We start from the raw sequence: 23036 nt of genomic DNA on the forward strand, positions 1-23036 counted from the left end.
ACCTACATCAGATGGCTCACAACCAGCTGCAACTCCAGCCCCAAGGATCTGACCTCTTCTGGTCTCCAATGGCATCTGTGCTCACCCACACATAGACACACACATGATTAAAAACTAAAAAGTAAATCTTTAAAAAATATCTGTATCAGGCTGAAGAGATGTCTCCATGGTTAAGAGCATTGGCTGATCTTCCAGAGGTCCTGGGTTCAATTCCCAGCAACCACATGGTAACTCACAACTGTCTATAATGGGATCTGATGTCCTCTTCTGGTGTGCAGGCGTACATGCAGATAGAGCACCCATATATATATACGTAAAACACATAAATAAATCTTTAAAAAAAATATGTCTGTGTCTTAGAAAAATGTGGGGCTGAAGAAGCAGGGAAATGTGGACAACAGAATTGGGTCTCAAGTGCAATTGGTGTGACACCCTGTCCTCTCCACACAGCTCTTGGCCTTGGCCCTCTGCTATGGCTGTTGCATTCTGGAGACAGGAAATCTGCTTTCCTGAGCTTGACGAGTGATATAGATTGTATTCAGAGATAAATGCAAGACACTGTGCTGCCTCAAGTGATAAATGTGTTATTGTCACATGTATTTCATTCACACGCACCATTTCCTCTTTGCTCCACAGGATGGACTTGAAGGGACATTAGGAGGCGTATTCCACTTTCACTCCTTCTCTCAGGTGGGAATACTTGAGGTTAAAGACAAACTGGTGAGTACACTGTGCTGGGTGTAAGGTGACCTCAGAGACGTGGGAGCAGGGCTGGGGGCTGGGGTCTCTGACTGCTGCAGTTAGCTCTTTTGGATGTTTTAGTTTGTCTATTACTTTCTTAGTTAGTTTGAGATGGGGCCTCATGTAGTCAAGATTGTCACTGAATTTCCCATCATTCTGTCTCGATTTCCCAAATGATGGGAGGACATGACAAGCTAGGCAGGCAATGTGCTTTCTGCATCTGAGAAACACTGACCTTTCCATTCATCTGCCCATTCATGTATCACTTATGCATCAAGCCAGCCAGCCAGCTAACCATCCATCCACCCACCCACCTACCCACCAGTCAACACCTTCATCCATCTACCCACCCACTAACCCATTCACTCACCCATCCATCCTCCCTCCCAATTGAACATTCATCTTACCTACCCACCCAACCATCCATCTGCCTATCCACTCATCCATGCACTCATCCATCCATCCATCCACCCACCCACCCACCCCTCATTGAAGGTTCTATGCAGGGCTTTGTTGATGGTCCATACCCCCAGCCAAAGCAGAAATTTGAAGGCGATTTTCTGCCCCGTAACTCTCTACCTACTACTTTTCCTTTCCTGCCCCCATGATCAGCCCTTGGCCTGTGGGGCTGTAAAACTGCAGATGGTCTATCTTTAGGGCTCCCTCCACACAGGGAGGTCATGGCAGTCAACACTTGACCCATTACTGGGGTAGCTCCATGAGAAAAGCTGCATTGGGGCATGAGCCCTTTTAGTCTAGGGAGTGCTTTGGGCTTGCAGCCCAGCTCTCTGCAGCCAGCTCAGCATGGTGATGTTGATCAGGGTTACTGGGTCCCACACAGCCTCTCTTCAGGCCTTGTGGAGGGGTCAGCTCCTGTGTGCAAGGCCTGGAGTGGGAGGGTGCGCATGCCAGGACAGGGACGCACAGTCAGTCTCCTCATGCTTCCGAGTGATTCCCAGCATCCCGAGTGATTCCCAGCATCCCGAGTGATTCCCAGAATCCCGAGTGATTCCCAGAATCCCAATGATTCCCAGAATCCCGAGTGATTCCCAGCATCCCAATGATTCCCAGAATCCCGAGTGATTCCCAGCATCCCAATGATTCCCAGCATCCCGAGTGATTCCCAGCATCCCGAGTGATTCCCAGAATCCCGAGTGATTCCCAGCATCCCGAGTGATTCCCAGCATCCCAAGTGATTCCCAGCATCCCGAGCCCCAAGCTTCTGCACCCCAGACACTGTCTCTTCAGAGAGCAAGCATGCTCAGAGCCAATGCAGGCTTACTGGGCACAGGGATCCCCACTGCTCCTCATGTCTTCCAGAAAGGGAACACAGATGCCACACAAAGAACCACAAGTTAGTCGTGGTCTTTAAACTCTACCCCTGGGATTAGTCAGCAAAATGCCCAACTTGCAAGTGTGAAGACCCAAGTTCTACCAGAACCCATGGAAAGAGCCAAATGTGATGGCTCGCACTAGCAATGCCAAAGCATGGAACATGGAGGCAGGAGGATCCCCAGGGCCTTTGGGACCATCAGCCTGGTCTATTTGATAAGTTCCATGCCAGTAAGAGACTCTGCCTAAAAAAGAACAAGGCAGGGAACAAGACATGGTGGCACACGCATCTGGAGGCAGAAGCAGATCTGTGAGTTCAAGGTCAGCCTGATCCACACAGTAAGACCCTGTTCCCAGTACCCACATTCAGCTGCTCACAACCACCTGTGACTCCAGGTCCACGGGTCTGGCACTGTCTCCGGTCTCTTCAGACATGTCCACACAGGTGGCAGACACTCCCACAGACATGAAGGTGTACATGGGGGTTAAAATAAGGTATTCCTGCAGCATGACCTCAGCAGATCCATCACCTCTGCGCCCGAGCGTCTTCCTTTCAGTCCCAGGGGAGGGACACCGTGGGAAGCTTCGGGAAGCTTTTGCTGTCTGCATTTTCACCAGACCTCTGTATTCCAGGCAAACAGCAATGGACATTCTGGCTGGTTTTTCTTTTTTTCTTTTTTGTTTGTTTGGTTTTTTGCTTTGACATCATGTTCAGCCCTAGCCTCCCCCCTCCCCTTTCTGAGACAGGGTTTCTCTCTGTAACAGTCCTAGCTGTGTCTGAAACTCACTCTGTAGACCAGGCTGGTCTCGAACTCACAGAGATCCTCCTGCCTCTACCTCCTGGGTGCTGGGATTAAAGACATGGGCCACACCTTGCCCTCCAGCTCCTGCTGCCTTTTTTCAGGCAGGATCTCACCATGAGGTCCAGGCTCGTCACATTTCATGATCGTCCTGACCTTGCCTCCCATCACAAGCACACGCTGCCCTCCATGGTGCCCCTCTCCTGGAGGAGTGACGTAAATCACATCAACTCAATCTCGTCCTTGTCAAGAAGGTTATATCAGCCTCCCTCTCCAGACAGGGAACCTGTGCAAAGTGAATGGCATCCAGAACGTACTGTGGGAAAGCATGTTGTTTCCAGAGCGGGCCTACTTCCGGCCTTCCCAGCTCCGGGGTGTGGTTGTAGGGCCAGATCCTTATCTCGGGGGCCTGGAGCATCCCTGCTGCCCCTCCATGCCAGCTAATCACAGTTGTCTCCTCACAAAGCCATCACAGACCCCAAGAGACTCTGTGGCCCCTCCCAGTGACCTGCCCCACGGCTGCCCTAGGACACTGCCTGTGTTAAAGGTGCAGGCTTTGGGGAGGGTGGGCCTTTTCCAGTGTCCTTCTGCAGCTGTGACAAATAGTTTGACCAAAAGCCATTTGGGGAGTGTGGTGATTTGCCTCTCCCAAGGTGAGTGCCACCCCCCCCCACACACACACACTGTGTAGGTGGGGCTTTAAGGTCTCATATATGCTCAAACCATGCCCAGTGAGTCAGGTCACTTCCTGTTGTCTGTGGGTCAAGATATAAGAACTCTCAGCTCATTCTCCAGCACCACGTCTGCCTGCATGCTGCCATGCTTCCCACATGATGATAATGGACTAAACCTCTGAACTGTAAGTGAGCTCCAATTAAATGTTTTCCCTATTCAGAGTTGCTGTGGTCATGGCATCTCTTCACAGCAATAGAAACCCTAACTAAGACAGGGAGGAAAGGGTTTATCTGGCTTACACTTCCAGGTCACAGTCCGTCACCAAGAAAAGTCAGGGCAGGAGCTCAGGGCAGGAGCGTGGAGGAGTTCAGTTCCTGCCTCATTCTTGCTCAGCTTTCTTCGGTGCCTAGGACCACCTACCTAGGGGATGGTGCCACCCATCGTGGCTAGGTCTTCCATCCCAACTAATCTAATCAATCAACATTCATATTCAGAGGCCAAATATTCCCTCTCAGCGGCCCCTGGAGGCTTATCTCCATGGTGACTAACCATCAGGGCTGGAGAGTGGCTCAGCAATTGATATTGATTCCCAGCCTTGAAGAGGACCTGAATTCAATTCTCAGCATCCGCACTGGGTGGCTCACAAGCACCTACAACTCCAGCTACACACACACACACACACACACACACACACACACACACACACACACCACCAGTAATTTTTTTAATCCTAACAAACAAACAAACAAACAAGCACTCTCAGTCCTCACTGTAGGACACACTCTCTGGGGCATCCTGGGAAGGCCGGGGCTGGGCCATGTCCTTGGCCTCTCCCCAAAACCATCCCTGGAGCTCCCCAGGCTGAGAGCTCCCTCCCTGACTTGAGAAGTGCCTGACTTCATATCACTTCAGGATGCTGGTTGAAGTGGACAGGACTGTCCCAGTGGATCTGGGTCACAGTGACTCAGTTACCTCTCTTATCTCAGGGCTCGTTTCATTACATGGAGCACCCCCTGAATCACAGTGCAGGGATACCCTTTAAGTACAATGACCCTCTTGACGTCATCATCAAGCCAGGCCAGAGGGGGTTTCTGGTCCTCTGGAATCAGACAAGTCTGTTGGTGTCCCCCAATTCAGGTGAGCCACACCCTGTCCAGGCCTCCACCAATGGGGATGGATTTAGACTGGGAACCCAGATCTTTGTATATGTTCCTGTGCACATGGAGCCCAGAGGTGTTCATCAATTACTCAATTCTTTTCTTTTTTATTTTTTTCTATATTTTTTAAAAAATATATAATTTTGCCCAACCTGGAACTGATTAGCAAATCCCGGTGATCCACCTGTTTCTGCCTCCTTATTGCTAGAATTATAAGCTGGGATAGATTTTTAGAGAGGTGCTGAAGGTCTGAAGGCAGGCCTGTACTGGGGATTCTAGGCGGGGCTCCACCCTGACCACGCCCCCAGCCTCTTAGTTAATTTGATGTAGAATCTTACTAAGTTGACTGGGATAGCCTTAAGGTCATTTTGTATCCCAGACAGGCCTAGAAGTCTGGATCCTCCTGCCTCAACCTCCTAGGTGCTCCTCCACTCCTAGGTTTTAGTTTCCTTGAGGTCAGGAGTGCACACACACACACACACACACACACACACACACACACACACACACACACACACACACAGTACTCAGCACCACGTTGCTGGTTGGTCAACAGCCTTGAGGCAGTTTTATTCTTGATAGATACCCCGTGACATGCACTGCGTGAACATGGAACATTGTTCCTTACCGAGTCCAGCTGTCACTTTTCAGAGCTCCATTACCAAAGAGACTCGGAGCGGTTGCATTTCACCAGAGCTCACGTGTCCCTTGTGTTTTGAAAGATCAGGTGTCTGTCGAGTTTCTCTCCTTGGGCTTTTGAATAGCAAACCAAAGCCAAGCCTTAAAGACCCAGTGAATGAAAACCCAAATCAAAAAACAAACCAGTGAATGAGAGGAGAGGGGTGGGGGCCGTGCAGGGAGGCCCCAAGCCCAGCAGTGGGTGCGCTTGCGCGGGACACACTTCATCCCCGTTGACACGTGTCTCCTAGGCCAGATCATCGAAACCGTGCAGCTGTGGAGGGGGAACACAATCGTTACCCCCAATATCTCTGACATGGGAATCAACATCCACAGCATCGCCTCCAGTATGTGGCTGACCTGTCGCGGGTGACTTGCTTTTATTCTGACTCTTGCCTCCCTTCAGCCTTCCCGCCTTTCCACGCCCCCCCCCCCGCCCCTACGCACGCCTGTGATTGGCTGAGGCTCCCGCTCCTCCTCAGCTGGGCTGTGACTGGCCTCTGGCCCCCTGACGCTGGGTGGTTGCAGTGAGGGTGACTGATCTTTGCCTTTTGCTTGTCTCTTACATCTGCTTACTTCTTGCAGCCGTGGGTGTGAGGCTGTTTGCATGTGTGCCTGGGTGAATGTGTGGAGGTCAGAAGACCATCGATGCAAGCTGAGTCTCGCCTTCCACTGTGGGTCCCGGGAACCAAACTCAGGTCTTCCGGCTCGGCAGCAAACTCCTTTACCTGTGGAACCCTCTCACTGGCCCTTGGGTTTCGCACCTTTCCCAGCTCCTGGCCTCATCTCTGCCTTTGCTTTCTCTTTCCTAGATACTTATGAGCTGGCTTTGCTGACACGGGAAAATGTTGTATACTACGGGAGCCAGGGTTACCTGGGAACCACCTTAGTCCAAGTATGTCTCAGTCCTCAGCCAATAGCTGTGATGTGAACCTTCCTTCATAGACCCTGCCCTTAGTCAAAACCTGGGCATCACATGACTGAAATGTCGTTTTGATTTGAGGCGAGGCCTCAGGTAGCTAAGGCTCAACTCGAACTCCATATATAGCCAAGGATGACCATGTAGTCGTGATTCTGCAGAGTGCTCCTGGCAGGCAGGCCCCTCCATTTTCAGTGCTGGGGGATTCTGCACGTGGAACCCAGGGCGGTGTGCATGCTAGGCGAGCACTCTACCCACTGAGACCCATCCTACACAGTGATCCTTACAAGCAAATTAATCAGTACCAGGGCCCAGGCTCAAGCCCCCAGACCACACACAGAACAAAGAAAAACAGTGAAATACACATAGGAAGCGACTAGGTGGTCGCTCCAGAGAGAGTGATTGCCTGGTGTGGCTGAGGCACCATCCCAAGCAGCGTTACCTTCATACACACTCAGCAACCGGCCGAAGAGCCCCTGGGGCCGGGGGCGGGGGATCACAAGGGCCCCAACCACCAAGCCTGAGGACCTGAGTTCAATCCCTGGGACCCATGTGGTGGAGGGAGAGAACTGCCTCCTGCCAAGCTGTCCTTCCTTCAGCCTCCACCACGGGTGCACTCACACAGGAAATAAATATAGTAACATGTTTGTTGTTTTAAAGTAGTAGGCTGGGCATGCTATGCTGAGTCTACACTTCATCCCCAGTTCTTGGGAGGGTTGAGACAGGAGGATTACTGTGTTTGTGAGGCCAGATGGGACTACAGAGTAAGACTCTGTGGGAAGAAACAACCCAAAGAAAAGACGGAAGGGCAAGGGTCGGGCCTCAGACGTGTGTTTCCCCGCAGCTGCCGGATCAGCCTCTCTGGTCTGAAGAAACAGGCATCTCTTTTACCGACACTGGCATGCTGGAGGTCCTCACGCCGGTAGCTGACCCACAGTTCCCAGCGTTTGACTTCCAGAAGTGCATTGTGAACGTGCAGGCCGTTCTCAATACGCCCGACCTTCAGATTGAACCTTGTAATGTAGGTGACCCCCGTGATCTAAGTCAATTCCCGGTGACCTTCATAGTCACTTATTTCCGGGGTGGGTAGCTGGTGGCAGTGCAGATGGACCTCATATAATGGAGGAGAGTCACTTCCCAGCACGTCCCTCCCTGAGCCCATCTCTGCTTTTAGAATGGGGGAAACAGAAAGAAAACTTGAGGGAGAGATGGTGGCAGAGGACTGTAATTTTAGTTCCTTGGGAGGTTGCAGAAAAAGGATTTCAAATTCCACTCAAGCCTGTGCAACTCAGCAAGACCTCGTGTTAAAAGAAAATGTGAATATGGGGTTGGGGGATGTGATCATGGTGGAGCCCCACCTAGAATCCCCCAGTGAGGGGCGGGGGCGTGGTCAGGGTGGAGCCCCGCCTAGAATCCCCAGTGAGGGGCTGGGGGCGTGGTCAGGGTGGAGCCCTGCCTAGAATCCCCCAGTAAGGGCTGGGGGCATGGTCAGGGTGGAGCCCTGCCTAGAATCCCCCAGTAAGGGCTGGGGGCATGGTCAGGGTAGAGCCCCGCCTAGAATCCCCCAGTGAGGGGCTGGGGGCATGGTCAGGGTGGAGCCCCGCCTAGAATCCCCCAGTGAGGGGCTGGGGGCGTGGTCAGGGTAGAGCCCCGCCTAGAATCCCCCAGTGAGGGGCTGGGGGTGTGGTCAGGGTGGAGCCCCGCCTAGAATGCCCCAGTGAGAGGCTGGGGGCGTGGTCAGGATGGAGGCCCGCCTAGAATCCCTCAGTGAGGGGCTGAGGGCGTGGTCAGGGTGGAGCCCCGCCTAGAATCCCCCAGTGAGGGGCTGGGGGCGTGGTCAGGGTGGAGCCCCGCCTAGAATCCCCCAGTGAGGGTCTGGGGGCGTGGTCAGGGTGTAGCCCCGCCTAGAATCCCCAGTGAGGGGCTGGGGGCGTGGTCAGGGTGGAGCCCCGTGTATAATCCCCCAGTAAGGGCTGGGGGCGTGGTCAGGGTGGAGCCCCGCTTAGAATCCCCAGGAAGGAGCTGGGGCGTGGTCAGAGGCGAAGCATCTGCATAGCAAATGACAGGGTTCAGGTTCAGTCCCCAATATTGCAAGAAACATGCAAAAAACATTCTGGAAGAACTTGGTTCCTAGACAAGTGTAGTGCGGATGCTTGTCTACATCAGGTTCTCTAGGGACACAGGGTCTAGCTGTGGCTCCCAGTGTGAGGATAAGTGTTTGTGCCTAAGATGCAGCATGGCCCACTTGTCCTTTGCTTCTGGAGACAGAACTGGGGAACAGTCTTTCCTTCCATCCCTTCATCTTCCCCAGGTGGAGTTTCTGGATAGCACCATGGTAGAACAAATGTTCACGATAGACATGAACAGCCAGCTGGATCTGTCTGCCCTCATGATTCCCCGGCCAGGCAAGATCCCCATTCCACTGGTGAGTGTGGACCCAGCCTGCACATTCCAGCCTGCGCCACAGAAGGAAACTGCCTCCCGGGCTCCATACTCCACAGTGCTGCTGCAGCCCACAGCCCCCGAGGTTCTTGTGTGTCCAGACTTCCTCTCTTCTCTCCTTGCCTCATCCACATTCCTCCTATTCCTCCTCCTCCTTTTCACCCTCTTCCTTCCTTATCCCCCTCCTCCATGTCCTCCTCCTCCATCTCCTCCTCCTCCATCTGTTTCTCCATCTCCTCCTCCATCTCCTTCTCCATCTCCATCTTCTCCATCTCCTCCTCCATCATCCCATCTCCTCCTCCTCCATCTTCTCTATCTCCTCCTCCTCCATCTTCTCCATCTCCTCCTCCATCTCCTCCTTCTCCATCATCTCCTCCATCTTCTTCTCCTCCATCTCCATCTTCTCCATCTCCATCTTCTCCATCTCCTCCTTCTCCATCTCCTCCTCCTCCATCATCTCCTCCATCTCCTCCTCCTCCATCTCCTCCTCCTCCATCTCCTCCTCCTCCTCCATCATCTCCTCCATCTCCTCCTCCTCCATCTCCTCCTCCTCCATCTCCTCCTTCTCCATCTCCTCCTCCATCTCCATCTCCTCCTCCATCTCCTTCTCCTCCATCTCCTTTTCCTCCATCTCCTCCTCCATCTCCTTCTCCTCCTCCATCTCCTCCTTCTCCATCTCCTCCTCCATCTCCTCCTTCTCCATCTCCTCCTCCTCCATCTCCTCCTCCATCATCTCCTCAATCTCCTCCTCCTCCATCTCCTCCTCCTCCATCTCCTCCTCCATCTCCTCCTCCATCTCCTCCTCCTCCCCCATCTCCCCCTCTCTGTGTGTCTTTTCCTCCTCCCACTCAGGGTTCTTCCAACAACCCCCCACTTTCCCTCTTGTCCACACCACCCTGTTGTGTCACAGCTCAGTGTCCCCAGGCTCTAAGGCTGCAGCTGACCTGCAGATGTTCCAGGTGTGCTGCAGCCCGGGAGCTTATGTGCAGAAGCAGCTTGGTTGTGCTGAGGGTGGACAGGGCTCCCCCGGTGTCTGTCACAGGGGACAGCTGTCTGTGTGTTATGTCTTAGGTGATGGTCAGCAACCCACACTCCTTGGGGCTCGAGGCACACATCATTGAGTTTGGCAACACTTTCGACGGCAACTATAAGTACAAACTGGTGCGTGTCCGTGGCCACGTCAGGGGCCTTGACCAAAACCCCAGGCACTGTTTTTTCTTTGTTTTGTGTTAGTGGGACATGGTGTCCCTCTGTAGGCCAGGCTAGCCATGGACTATGTCACCCTGCCTTGGCTTCCTGAGGGCTGGATACCAGGACTGTGCCACTTTGCCTGCTCCTTCATGCCAGTCTCTCTTTGGTCTGAAAGGATCAGCCTTCCTCCTCCCTTCCTGCACAGCCCTCAGCTCCTCTGCCCTGAACAAGACATGCAGCCACCACTCACACATGCCCTGTCCCACAGGGGAGGCTGGGGTGCGCCAGGCGCAGGAAGCATGGGGAGAACCTAGGTCGAGGGCTGGGCTCTGGCCAGGGGCTGGGGGGAGGTCCCCCTTGTACCTGTCAGCCTCAGGGTCATGACGGGACTATACAAGGTCACCTGGGCAAGCAGGATGCATCCAAGCGTTGGGACGTTAAATGTCAGTGAGGGGGGAGACGGAGGTGCAGCTCATGGGGGACACCAAAGATTGGTGTCCCAAGGGCCATGAGACCCTCAGCTCTGAGAGCTGGCAGAAGGCTTTTCCACGACACAGTGGGGCTGGACAGCTGACAGACAAGGTCCCACAGTGCCCCCCAGTCACCCTTCTCACACTAGCCCCGCCCCATTTGGGGTGACGTTGATGTGGACCCCTGCTGCAACTGGCTGTCCTTCTGTGTGTCTGTCTGTCTGTCTGTCCGTTTCTCTGCCCCTGCTGCCGTCCTGCAGGAGATTGAACTCAGACAGCAGCAGCAGCAGGACAGTGCGGACCTCAACTTCACCACCAGGTATCTGACGCGCTCTCTGGAGAGGGCTGGAGGCGCCTCCCCACTGCTGTCCACAGGGATTGCAGAGCCCAGCGGGGGAAGTAGGGATGAGGACCACCGGGCAGGCCTCCAGAAGACGGTGATAAAATCAGACTGAAGTTCTGCATGGGGATGGGCCTGGAGCTCACGGTGGAGTACGCACTCAGGGAGCATGCAGCCCTGGGTTCCAGGCCCAGCCCCCAGGTCCTGAGTGCGACAGCATGTGCCGTGTGTGTGTGTGTGTGTGTGTGTGTGTGTGTGTGTGTGTGTGTGCATCTGTGAGTCTGTGTGTGACAGCATGTGCCGTGTGTGTGTGTGTGTGTGTGTGTGCATCTGTGAGTCTGTGTCTGTGTGTGTGTCTGTGTGTGTGTGTGTGCATCTGTGAGTCTGTGTCTGTGTGTGTGTCTGTGTGTCTGTGTGTGTCTATGTGTGTCTGTGTGTGTGTGTGCATCTTGAGTCAGTGTTTGTGTCGTACCCAAGTCTGCTCTCAGATGCTGTAATAAACTCCATGACCAAGACTAACCTGGAGAGGGCAGGGTTTATTTGGCTTCCATGGGCTGCTCACAGTCCAGGGAAGCCGAGGAAGGACTGAAGACAGGGACTGATGCAGAGGCCATGGAGGAGTGCTGCTTCGTGGCTCTTCCTGGTGGCTCAGCCTGCTTTTTGCTTTTTGTTTGTTTGTTTGTTTGTTTATTTGGGTTTTTTCTTTTGTTTTTGTTTTTGTTTTTCTGAAACTGTAACAGACCTGGCTGTCCTGGAACTCACTCTGTAGACCAGGCTCAACAGAGATCCACCTCCCTCTGCCTCCCCAGTGCTGGGACTAAAGGCATCTGCCACCACGGCCCAGTGCTCAGCCTGCTTTCTTTTATTTTTGGCTGTGAGCCTAGCCTAATGGCTGAGCCATCTCTCCAGCCCTGGCTGCTTTCTTATGCCACCCAGGACCACCTGTCCAGGGGTGGCACCACTGGATACTGAAGCATCACACATCGATCACTAATCAAGTAAATGCCGCACAGGCCAAATCTGATGGGGCAAATCTCAGTTGAGGGTCCCTCTTCCTGACTGTGACAACCAAGAGTAGCCATGACAGACACTGACAGACGGAGGGTCAGATGCTGGTGCGTGCGGCTGGACGGTTGGCAGACGGGTGAAGGTTGATGGTTGCTCCCGTGGCCGCTCCAGCGCAGGCCTTACAGCCCCGTTCCTTACAGCATCAAGCGGAATACCATCTCCTCCGTAACCGTGGACATAGCCGACAAGACAGTCGCGTGTGTGGACCTGAAGCCGCTGGTACGCACAGACGCCTGACGTTGGCTCGCTGGCTGACTCGGGGACGCTGCTCCCACCCCAGTGCACAGGTTCTGGGGTGGACATAAGATGACAGTGTCCTGATTGCTGGGCTCACGGTGGTCATCTGAGTCCCTCAGAACCCTCTGGGTGAGGTGCTGGTTCTTACTGGGCATCTCTCGAGTTATCCCTGGCCAATTTGAGGGAACAGAACTTCCAGAGTCGTGGTTCTCAACCTTCCTAACACTGCAGCCCCTTAATACAGTTCCCCGTGTTGTGGTGACCCCCAACCATACAAAAATAACTGTAATTCTGCTACTGTTATGAATCACAATGTAAGTGTCTGTGTTTTCTGGTGGTCTTAGGTGACCTCTATGGAAGGGTTTTTTGATCCTGTATGGGTTGTGGCCCACAGGTTGAGAACCATTGCTTTCAATGCTTCCAGAGACTTGAAAACGAAATGTCTGCTTGCAAAAACTCGTCCGTTCATCGTTCCCAGATGTGTTTTTCACTGTCACCATGTGTCACGGCATGGGCATGTGGGTTCATGGGGATCCTTAGAAAGAAGACTCAGAGGAACCTTAAGAATGAATTTAGCCTATCTTGACTGCAGGGGAGTCCAGCCTCTAAGGACTTTCCCTTTGCCCAGAGCTTTTTTATTTTTCTCAATATTTATACTTTTGTAAGTTGATTTCCATATTCTCAAAACAGCCTGAAAAGAGTTCCCAAAAATACAAGGCCAAGTGCAAATTCCTCCATTTCTCAGGTACCACAGTTTTCCGAGTTTCCTGAACCAAGTTTTGCGTAGGCCTTTGTATCCTTGGGAGACTGAGACAGGATTCATATAGGGTGATAAGAGGAACAAAAGGTATCGGTTAAATAAAAGATGGGTTAGGGCTGGGTGTCACTCTCTGGAGCCAGGCCAGGTGCAGCTCAGTAGGGGTGCAGCCACAATTCACAAGGGACAAGAGTGGGAAAACCGATGGATACAGTGGGTGCAGAAAACGTGGCCCATCCATTCAACTGAATATGACTCAGCCAGGAAAAGGAATACAGTTCTTACATACAGTTGCCATGTGGAGGACTGTGTGCTTTTCAGGGGAGGGGATGGAGAGTTAGGTGTTTTCTAGGGACAGAGCTTGGATTTGGGAAGATGAGATGTGACACTGAGAGCCTCTCTGTCGGGATCAGACTCGGCAGGGCTGACAGTGGTTCTTCATGAAGTGTGTCTGTTCCTTGCAGTCCACGCTCATCTCCATCGGCTGTGACAAGACAAAGAAGATTCTCGTGCAGAAGTGAGTGTGACATCCCCGGGGGCAGGGGACACAGGGTGGGACCGGCAACATCGCTAGAGTGAGGGGACATTATTCTAGCTGCTTTTGTATATGTTCAGCAGTTCTGTGACTGGGAACTGAGGGCCCCAAGAGAGGGCTCAGCCTTTAGAACAACAGCTGCTCTTCCAGAGGACGAGAGTTCGGTTCCCAGCACCCATGTGGTGGCTCACAACTGTCTGTAACTCCAGGTCTAGGGGATGATTTAGGATGATTTCTGTGGGCATTGCACACACGTGTGCACAGACAGACATGCAGGCAAAACACTCACACACGTAAAATAAACAGACATTCAAACACTGAAATATTAAACTTAAATTACATGTTACTAAATGTTAACTTTAAATATTAAAATAAAAATTCTGCACATAATTAGCAGTTCTATTACAAATCAAACACTGAAAAACCCCAAATTCCTGGAAGCAGCCCATCCTGAGCCAGGAGGTGACTGGTCAGCCATGCATGGAGGTGGCGATGCCATGCTCTGGGGCCATCCTGTGTGTGACTTGAATTTGTTAGTACCGCAATGCCTAGACCTACTTACGATGATTTGCTCTTTCTTGTGTTAAAGACTATAAAGTGTGTGAGTGTGTATGTGTGAGTAAGTTAGTGTGTGATAGTGTATGTGTAAGTGTATGTGAGTGTGTGTGTTAATGTTTGAGTGTGTGAGTGAGTTAGTGTATGTGTGAGTCTGTGTATGTGTGTGTATGTGTGTGTGTATGAGTGTGTGTGTGTGTATGAGTATGTGTCAGTGTGTGTGACTCTGAATGTGTGAGTCTGTGTATGAGTGTGTGTGTGTGTATGAATGTGTGTGTGTGTATGAGTATGTGTGAGTGTGTGTGACTCTGAATGTGTGAGTCTGTGTGTGAGTGTGAAAGTGCAAGTTCTCTGAGTCCAGAAGCACCAGCTCCCCTGGAGCTGGCATTACATACAGTTGTGAGCCATCTCTGCAGCCACCGATTTTAATTTACAAGGAAGGATTTGGAACCCTCCCTAGCACCCCTGCAGTCCCCCACCCTGCACAGCTGGGGCTGGCACCCCATCCCTCCCAGCCTTGCCGCCCCCTTCAGTTCCCCTGTCCCTCCTCCCGCCGCCGCCGCCGCCGCCGCCGCCGCTGCTCCATCCCTGGTCGTCCTGTCCCTCTTCAGGTCTGCCCACTTCTCTCCATTACAGCAAAATCTCCGCCTGCTCCATGGGAATCCTCAGCCCGGTGGAGCTGCAGAGAAACTATACTTACACCATTGAGAAGTAAGTGGGGTGTTGCCCACCGCCAGCCCCCACACTGGGACGGAGACCCCAGGGAACCAGGCGGAGTGATTTAAAACTGGTGCCTGGCCCAGGAGAACCATGCAGTCCCAGGAGCTAGTGCGATGGATGCGGTGGTGTGCGGGAAGCTGTCCCTTAGTGCCGGGTACTGAAGCCTGTGTGGAGGCCTCTCCTTTGATGTGGCACTTTGAGTCAGAGCCAGGCCTCAGCACTGGCCCTAAGCTGATTAGGAGGTTTGCATTGCTATAAGACATCATGGCCAAAAGCAACCTCTGTTGGTTAAGCGGCGACAATGCCAACCGAGGGGAGGGGAGTGCTGGTTGGTGGAAAATCACAGCCATGGTTACCTTTCTAGAGCTTTATTGGGAGGGGGAGGGGGAGAGGGGGAGGGGGGGAGGAGGGGGAGAGAGAGGGAGGGGGAGGGGAAGAGAGGGGGAGAGAGAGGGAGAGAGAGAGGGGGAGGGGGAGAGAGAGGGAGAGAGAGAGGGAGAGAGAGGGGGAGGGGGAGAGAGAGGGAGAGAGAGAGGGAGAGAGAGGGGGGGAGGGGGAGAGAGAGGGAGAGGGGGAGGGAGAGGGAGAGGGGGAGGGGGAGGGGGAGAGAAAGGGGGAGAGAGGGGGAGAGAGGGGGAGAGAGAGGCAGAAGGAGAGAGAGAGGGGAGAGAGGGGGGGGGACTGCGTGGAGGGGGGAGGACAGACGGAAAGAGAGAGAGTGAGGAAAAAGAGAACGCACAGCGGGCCCACCAGCTTTTTAGCCTGGGACGCCATCACAGGCTGGTGATGTAATTAAGGACATAATCCTTACAACCTGGGGAAGGGCTGATGCAGAGGCCATGGAGGAACACTGCTTACTGGCTTATTCCTCATGGCTTCCTTGGTTTATTTTCCTAAGTAGCTCAAGACCAGCTGCCCAGGAGTGAGCCTGGCCTCCCACATCAATCATTAACCCAGAAAACACACCACAGGCATTTTCTAAACTGAGATTCCCTCTTTACAGATAACTCTGGCTTATATCACCTTGACAGAAAAGCCAACCAGGAAGCCAGGCGGTGGTGGCACACACTTTTAATCCCAGCACTTGGGAAGCAGAGGCAGGCGGATCTCTTGAGCTCCAGGCCAGCCTGGGCTACAGAATGAGTTTCAGGACAGCCAGGGCTACACAGGGAAACCCTGTTTTGGAAAACCAAACCAAACCAACAAAACAAACTAACAGAACATTTGACCCCTTGACACACAAGTACATCAGTATTAACCCATAACCTTCCCTTTCTTGTTTGTCCCCAATGACTCATGTTAATATTAATACATTTAAAAATAGAACCCAAGTATTTAAAAATTCAAACACTCAAAAAAAAATTCAGTTTCTTGAAATATATCCAATGTCTCCCTAAAAGTCTAAAGTCCCTTGACTGTGGGCTCCAATAAAATAAAAACAATAAGTGAAATACTTTCTTACTCCAAGAGGGAAGAACCAGGATGCTGTTGACAATCAAGTGAAAATCAAGTCCTGTAGCTCAGTGTCCCCCCTCGGGGCTCCACTTCTCCAGCTCCGCCCTCTGCAGCAGACACAACCTCTGTTCCAGACTCAGGCTGGCTCCACCCCATACTTGCTGCTGTCCCCGGTGGTCATCTACCATCCTGGCATCTCCAACATGCTGGGGTCTCCCATGACACTGAGGCTGCACCTTCACCAGCGGCCTCCTGTCCTCTCACAGTGCCAAGCCTCAGCTGCTCTCCATGACCTTCATGGCTCCCAAACAAGTACCACCTGGATGTTGCTTACACATTACCAAGTCTGGCTGCCAGGACAAGGTACAACCTTGGCCACCTTTGGGACACAGCTTCTCTGTGCTCTCAGGAAACACTTCTTAGAAGATTTCCCCTCAATGATGTTGGTCTCTTAATCACAGCCAATTCTGCAGCCCCAGCCCAGCAGAACCACAGAATCTTTGTTTTTGGTTTTTTGAGACAGGGTTTCTCTGTGCAGCCCTGGCTGTCTTGGAACTCGCTCTGTTGACCAGGCTGGCCTCGAACTCACAGATATCTACCTGCCTCTGCCTCCCCAGTGCTAGCATTAAAGGTGTGTGCCACCATGCCCAGCCCTAAAACACACATTCTTTTATTTTCTGTAAACACCACACACACACACACACACACACACACACACACACACACACACACACATTCTTAATCAAACAAAGAGCCCTAACAGTCTTTGAGGGCCTCTCAAATTTCCTCTGAGACTCCACAAGCCAGGCCCTATCATCTGCCCTTCTTTCGACACTCCTGTCTCTCAAGGTCTCATAACAGATCACTGATCTCTCAACATTCAATGACTTTTCCAGTCCAAAGTTCCAAACTCCTTCCATAATCCTCCCCAAAACAACATGGTTGTGTCTACCGCAGCAACACCCCACTCCTGGCACCAAATTTATATTCGTTAGGATCTCTACTGCTGTGATGAAGCACCAGGACTAAGAGCAACTTGGGGAGGAAAGGGTTTATTTCAGTTCACAGCCTGTGGTCCATCATCCTGGAAGTCAGAGCAGGAACCTGGAGGCAGGAGCTGATGCAGAGACCATGGAGGGTGCTGCTTACTGGCTTGTTCTCCATGGCTGGGTCAGCCTGCTTTCTTATAGGACCCAGGACTAATAAAAGTAACCAGCACAAAGCCAAGGTCAGCATTGGTGCTGCTGGGTTTGGTGGTGGTCTGTTATTCAGGAAGGCAGCACAATGTTTTTTCTGATGCAATACCAAACACACTTAGCCTTAGCAATCTGTAGACAAAACAGGTTTATGAATTACAGTTCTAGAGGATGTAGTCTAGGTACTAACCTTAGCCCTGCCCCCAGCCCCTCACTGGGGATTCTAGGCGGGGCTCCACCCCTGACCACACCTACAACCTGTTTTTTTCCCTTTTTTGTGAGACAGAGTCTGACAGTGCATTCAATAATCCTCCTGCCTCAACCTCCTGAGTGGCTGGAAGGACAGATGTGAACCAACAACTCCTCCCCCTCCCTGACACACACACCATTGTTTATATGGGACTCACACATGTGTGGAGTTTAGTATCCATTGATGGTCCAGAATCAATCCTCCCCTGGGGCTGGGGGGATGAAGGCAGAGGTAGACTTAGGAGAAGGAAACACTGTCCAAATGAATGTTGTTGTTGTTGTTGTTGTTTTTAGGTATTTTATTTATTCATTTAGTATAGCATGTAGCAGGCAGAGGACAGTTTGTGGGTCCCAGAGAGTGAACTCAAGTCATCAGCTAGGCAGCAAGTGCCTTTACCCACTGAGTCCCCTCATCCCCCTTGGGCCATTGAGGTGTGACTCCCACAGCATCTGTCCAAGAATCCCTAACCACATGTGGGTCCGGGAGGAGGAAGCTGGGATGGGTTCAGTTTTGAGCTTTGTGTGGCTGTCAACTGATTGGCTGTGGCCCCCTCTTGGGAGACTTGAGCTTGGCTTAAAATGCATTGACTAAAAAGGGACACACACACACACACACACACACACACACAGATACACAAATACCCACACATCTACAGACACACAGAAACAGACACACACTCACAGGACACACACACAGACATACAAATACACACACATCTACAGACACACAAACAGACGCGCGTGCGCACAGACACACACAGACACACAAATACCCACACATCTACAGACACACAAATACCCACACATCTACAGACACACAAATACCCACACATCTACAGACACACAAATACCCACACATCTACAGACACACAAATACCCACACATCTACAGACACACAAATACCCACACATCTACAGACACACAGGCACAAATACAAACGCACAGACAGACACACACAGAGACACACATATACTCACACACACACAGTGTACAGAAACACATGTGGGCAGAATAGTCAGACACATCAATATAAACCTGAAAAACAAAACAGTCTTTCCCCATCAGTCCTGGCTGGGAGGGCTCAGCTGCCAGGACCTGAGTTCAGATCCCGGGACCTGTGATTTAAGGACAAAACAATGACCTGGGGGCTGGTGTGGGCTTCTCTTCACCGTGCTCCTTGTCTCTTCACAGGGAAGCCTACAGCCCAATAAGCTACGATGCCGAGGCCCAGTCCGACCTGCTGGTGTATTACCAGTACGAGAAACTGGGCTGCCCTCGCCTGGTCTACTACGACAAGCCGTGGAAGCCCGTGGTGGAGATGTAAGCGCCGCCCCCCCCCCCAGCTGCTCCAGCATCCCTCCTCCCAGGACAGCCTCCCCCTCGTCCCACTCTGTCTGTCCCGAGTCAGCCCCAGTGACTGAGCCCAAAGCTAAGGAGGTGTGGGCCCAGGTCTCCGTGTGAGAAAGGCCTCAGCTTGACTTGCAGACATACACAGTGGACCCTCTGACTCTTTTGTTGTTGTTGTTCATGTTATACCAGCCTCTAACCCACTATGTAGCCCAGGCTGGCCTCGGGCTTTCCATACCCCTGCCTCAGCCTTCAAGTGTTGGCATCTCTTGTGCCGCTACCCCTGGATTACAGTTTTTCTCCTGACCCCTGCTCTGCTGTCGTCTATGGTTTCCCTCCATCCTCCTCGCTCCCGCATCTGTCCTCACCTGGAGCAATGTCTATGTGTCCATGAGTGGTTGTGGGGTTTCAGAGGATGGGTAGGAGTTTGTCAGGCAGGTATGGCAATGAAGGCACAGTCACACTGAGACCCCATGACACTCAGAGACAGGTACAGTTGCACACACCTGTGATCCTAGCACTCAGGAAGCTGAGGCAGAAGGATTGCAAGTTTGAAGCTAGTCTGGGCTACACTGCAAGACTCTGTCTTAGAGAGATTATCCTGAGCCGGGCGGTGGTGGCACACACCTTAATGTCAGCACTCGGGAGGCAGAGGCAGGTGGGTCTCTGTGAGTTCGAGGCCAGCCTGGGCTACACAGTGAGATCCAGGACAGGCAACAAAACTACACAGAGAAACCCTGTCTTGAAAAACCAAAAGAAAAGAAAAGAATATCTTGGGGGAATGCTGTGTGGAGGCTAAGCATCTGCAAACTTTTCCCTAAACGCGCAGGGGTCTGGGAAGTGTGTGTGGCTGGCTGGGAAAAGCTTTGGTAGCTACAACTTCTGCAGTTCCTGGAAGCTGCAAGTCAAGTCTCTTCACCCCCTGAGGATCTGAGGCTGTGAGGACCACCGTCACTACAGGCTCTCTTTGGAACAGGATTCTGCTTCTGTCACTCAGATGGCTTTAAGACAGCATCTCATGTAGCCCAAGCTGGCCACAGACTCTCCTCATGCTTCACCTCCCCAAGTGCTGTGACCCCAGGCATGGACTGCCAGGCTTTCCGAAGCCTTGGAATCCTCTCTAGGTGACTGAAAACGCAGTGCTAGGTACCTGCTCCTTATGCTGCCTCGCTCAGGAGGCGGTGGCATCCCCCGAGGCCCGAGCATTCCTTCCCCATATAGACGCACCCTGCCTGTCAAGGTTGGCTCTATGTCTGCATGTTCAGGTTGTTCTGATCCTCAGCTACTGAGGGAAATTCGGTCCTAAAATGAGAAGCTCAGTTCAGCATTCAGATGTCACATTTGGCTCAACCCACAGATGTCAGGGTGGCTCCAGTCCTTGGGTGCAGACCTAAGATTCAGGGAAGTATCCACAGACATCACCCAGAATCTATCAGGGATAGACAGGCAGGGTTCTGTTTGCATGGGGGGGGGGGAGCGCGAGTGCTTTCTTAGCTTCATGAAGCCCTTTCTCACCATTCCGTAACCAGGCACCATGGGTGCACACCTGTCGTCCCAGCAGTGAGGAGGTAGAGTCAGGGGGATTAGGAGTTCAAGGTCAGCCTGGGCTACAGAACAACAAACAAAAGCCAAACACGCAATACAGTAAAAGTTTTTGTACTCTAAGCTCCTGGGCCCCCTTTTCAGGGAGGACCGTTGTTCACAATGGCTGGACTGCCCTCTCCTCTGCTCTCCCCCATTCTTTGCCCACACCTCTCGTCGGGGTGACCCCCAGTGGTGGCCTCCCGTGGAACCTCAGCTTGTGTCTCAGGTGGAAGAACGGGATTCTAGAGGAAATCATGAACGCTGAGTACGTGATCACGGAGGTCAACGGGATAACCACCTACACCTACTCCCTGACGGCGGCCACCGCCAACTGCCGATCGCAGCCTCAGAACTGGAGCACCTTTAAGTCAGACTTTTACTTTTTATTCGAAGGAACCCTCTGGAACAGAGAGGTAGGTGGGTCCCCCCGCCCAACTCCCAGGCCTCCCTGGTGTCTGCTGGCCATTGTATCACTGTGGAGTTGGAGGCTGGAGGATCCACTTCAAAGCAAGTTCAAGGCCAGCCTAGGCTACATCTTGCCAAGAGACCCAGGAAGGGTGGAGGGAGGAGGTTGGGAGGGTGAGGAGGCCTGCAGGGGTTTCCTTAGGAATTCAGTGGAAGAGATGACTTGTACTGTGTGAAGGACAGAGGCTGAGGACCAAGGTCATCCAGAATGGCATCCCTCTCTGTCCACAGAACTACATCAGCTGCCATGAGGAGAACAAGGACAACCCCCTGCTGTGGCCAGAGGTTGAGTATCAGATCTTAGGTGGCCAGACAGACAATAGGGTTATTTTTGGCCAAAGAAATGGAATCTATACCTTCCTTCTGTCTGTGGTGGATCCATACTACAGGTGAGTGAGGGGGCACTGTGGCTGGGGGATGCCAAGGAGAGGCACACAGGCTTGGTGTCCGAGTGATCTGGCAGATTCCGGGTATGGTGATGCATGTCTGTCATCCCAGCAGTGGGGAGCTGGACAGCCACAGGAGGATCAAGAGTTCAAGTCTATCCTCCGCTACATAAATAAATGGTTTCAGGCCAGCCTGGGCTACATGAGATTAGGGTCAAAACTCACACAGCAGCAGCTTGTGGCTGCGGTCTGGGCCGCTGGCTTTCACTAAAGCCCCCCCCCCCAGGCTGTTTGTCCTCCCGTGCAGGGCCACACCTGCTCTCCCGCCATTCTTCTCCTCTTGACAGCATCAGTTTTTCCTTCAAACGCTGATGTGATTGTCCTTAGAACTTACCCCCAAACCCCCAAACCAAAGCAAACCAAAAAGCACTTCTTAGTACCAACATGCAAGAGAAAGTTGTCTGTGTGAAGGGGAGCGCGTACCCATGACAGCCTGTCTACTGCCCCTGCAGCTACTGCAGCCTGGAAACCATGTTCAGCGTCTACGTGGATGGCGCCCTGCCCATGGCGTTCTTCTCACCAGAGCTCAGCATCACCCTGCTAGTCTTCACGACACTGCTGAGCACGTGGCTGGCCTATGCCATCCCCAAGGAACTGAGCACGGAGAGGGGCCAGCGCCTCAGGAACTTCTGCTCCCGGCTGTTTGAGGGCTGCCTGGGGCTCTGCAGATGCAGCTGGCTGTGGAGCAGGCTGTGGAGCAGGCTGTGGAGCAGGCTGAAGCTGTGGCTGCGCTCCAGGAGGGTGGGGGACCAGCCAGAGAGAATCCCAAGAACACAGAGAAACCAGACAGACACAGAGGCTGTGAGGGGCCTCTGACCTCCATGTGGCCTCTTGTCCCAATCAATTGTTAATAATAAAGAGTGACCAGGTAGTGTCCATGCCAACCAGGCGCTCCATCCCTGACCATGCCCCACCCCTGACCACGCCCCACCCCTGACCACGCCCCACCCCTGACCATGCCCCACCCCTGACCATGTCCCACCCCTGACCATGCCCCACCCCTGACCATGCCCCACCCCTGACCATGCCCCACCCCTGACCATGCCCAGCCCCTCCCTGGGGGTTCCTACATGGGGGGATGGGGAGGCGCGGGATTCCAACCCTCAATGCCCTGGTCTGCTGCAGCCTGGGTTCAGTTCCTGAGACGGGGAAGGGATGTAGGCTGGAAAAAATGAATTGTCCGACCGCCAGATGAGTTTCACACAAGTGGCCAGCCCTGAATAGCTCCAGCTGTCTTTATTTACGCATCAAAAACAAGCATGGTTTTCCACACTAACACACAAGTTTTTCCCATCCTCCAGTGTTAACCTCCGGTAAAAACAAATATGTTGAATATGTTTTTTCCCAACTTTTACATCAAAACATCTTTAAACCAAAACAACACTTAATCATGTTTGCAAGCTTGGCCCAAACTCAGGCCAGGTACATCCTGTCTTTACAAAACCAAAAGGTGATTGACATAGGCTCACATTTTCAAGAACAACAATCTCGTTCAAAACATATTTACAGAAATACTGGTGATCTGCCTCTGGTCCTGTCAGCACCAAATCAGGACAGCTCTTGGGCTCTGACATGACAGCCGGCATCTCCAGACAAGAAACCTGAGAAGCATCAGATCCCAAATGGGAAAACATTCCAGAAAAAAATGAGATTTCCAGGAATGTTCACATCTGTCCC

General features: G+C 52.5%; 1 protein-coding gene across 17 annotated transcripts in view; it reads left to right on the plus strand.

Moving 5' to 3' along the window:
- Positions 1–22217, plus strand: part of Catsperd (catsper channel auxiliary subunit delta) — a 49590-nt gene extending 27373 nt beyond the window's left edge. For 12 of the 17 annotated variants that reach the window (XM_042266755.2, XM_076559767.1, XM_076559770.1 and 9 more), the window contains 15 exons: positions 637–720; positions 4535–4685; positions 5635–5730; positions 6196–6278; positions 7147–7323; positions 8614–8727; positions 9816–9905; positions 10666–10724; positions 11954–12032; positions 13272–13324; positions 14534–14608; positions 18709–18837; positions 20675–20861; positions 21145–21302; positions 21812–22217. In XM_042266755.2, the coding sequence (XP_042122689.2) occupies positions 637–720; positions 4535–4685; positions 5635–5730; positions 6196–6278; positions 7147–7323; positions 8614–8727; positions 9816–9905; positions 10666–10724; positions 11954–12032; positions 13272–13324; positions 14534–14608; positions 18709–18837; positions 20675–20861; positions 21145–21302; positions 21812–22175 (1899 nt within the window). In that variant the 3' untranslated portion in view covers positions 22176–22217. The remainder of the gene's footprint in view (positions 1–636; positions 721–4534; positions 4686–5634; positions 5731–6195; positions 6279–7146; positions 7324–8613; positions 8728–9815; positions 9906–10665; positions 10725–11953; positions 12033–13271; positions 13325–14533; positions 14609–18708; positions 18838–20674; positions 20862–21144; positions 21303–21811) is intronic. The other 5 variants (XM_076559761.1, XM_076559764.1, XM_076559762.1 and 2 more) reach the window with 3 other exon arrangements.
- The last annotated feature ends 819 nt before the right edge of the window (positions 22218–23036 follow it).

The sequence above is a fragment of the Peromyscus maniculatus genome, chromosome 22 (assembly GCF_049852395.1).
Source record: "Peromyscus maniculatus bairdii isolate BWxNUB_F1_BW_parent chromosome 22, HU_Pman_BW_mat_3.1, whole genome shotgun sequence".
Taxonomy (NCBI): Eukaryota; Metazoa; Chordata; class Mammalia; order Rodentia; family Cricetidae; genus Peromyscus; species Peromyscus maniculatus.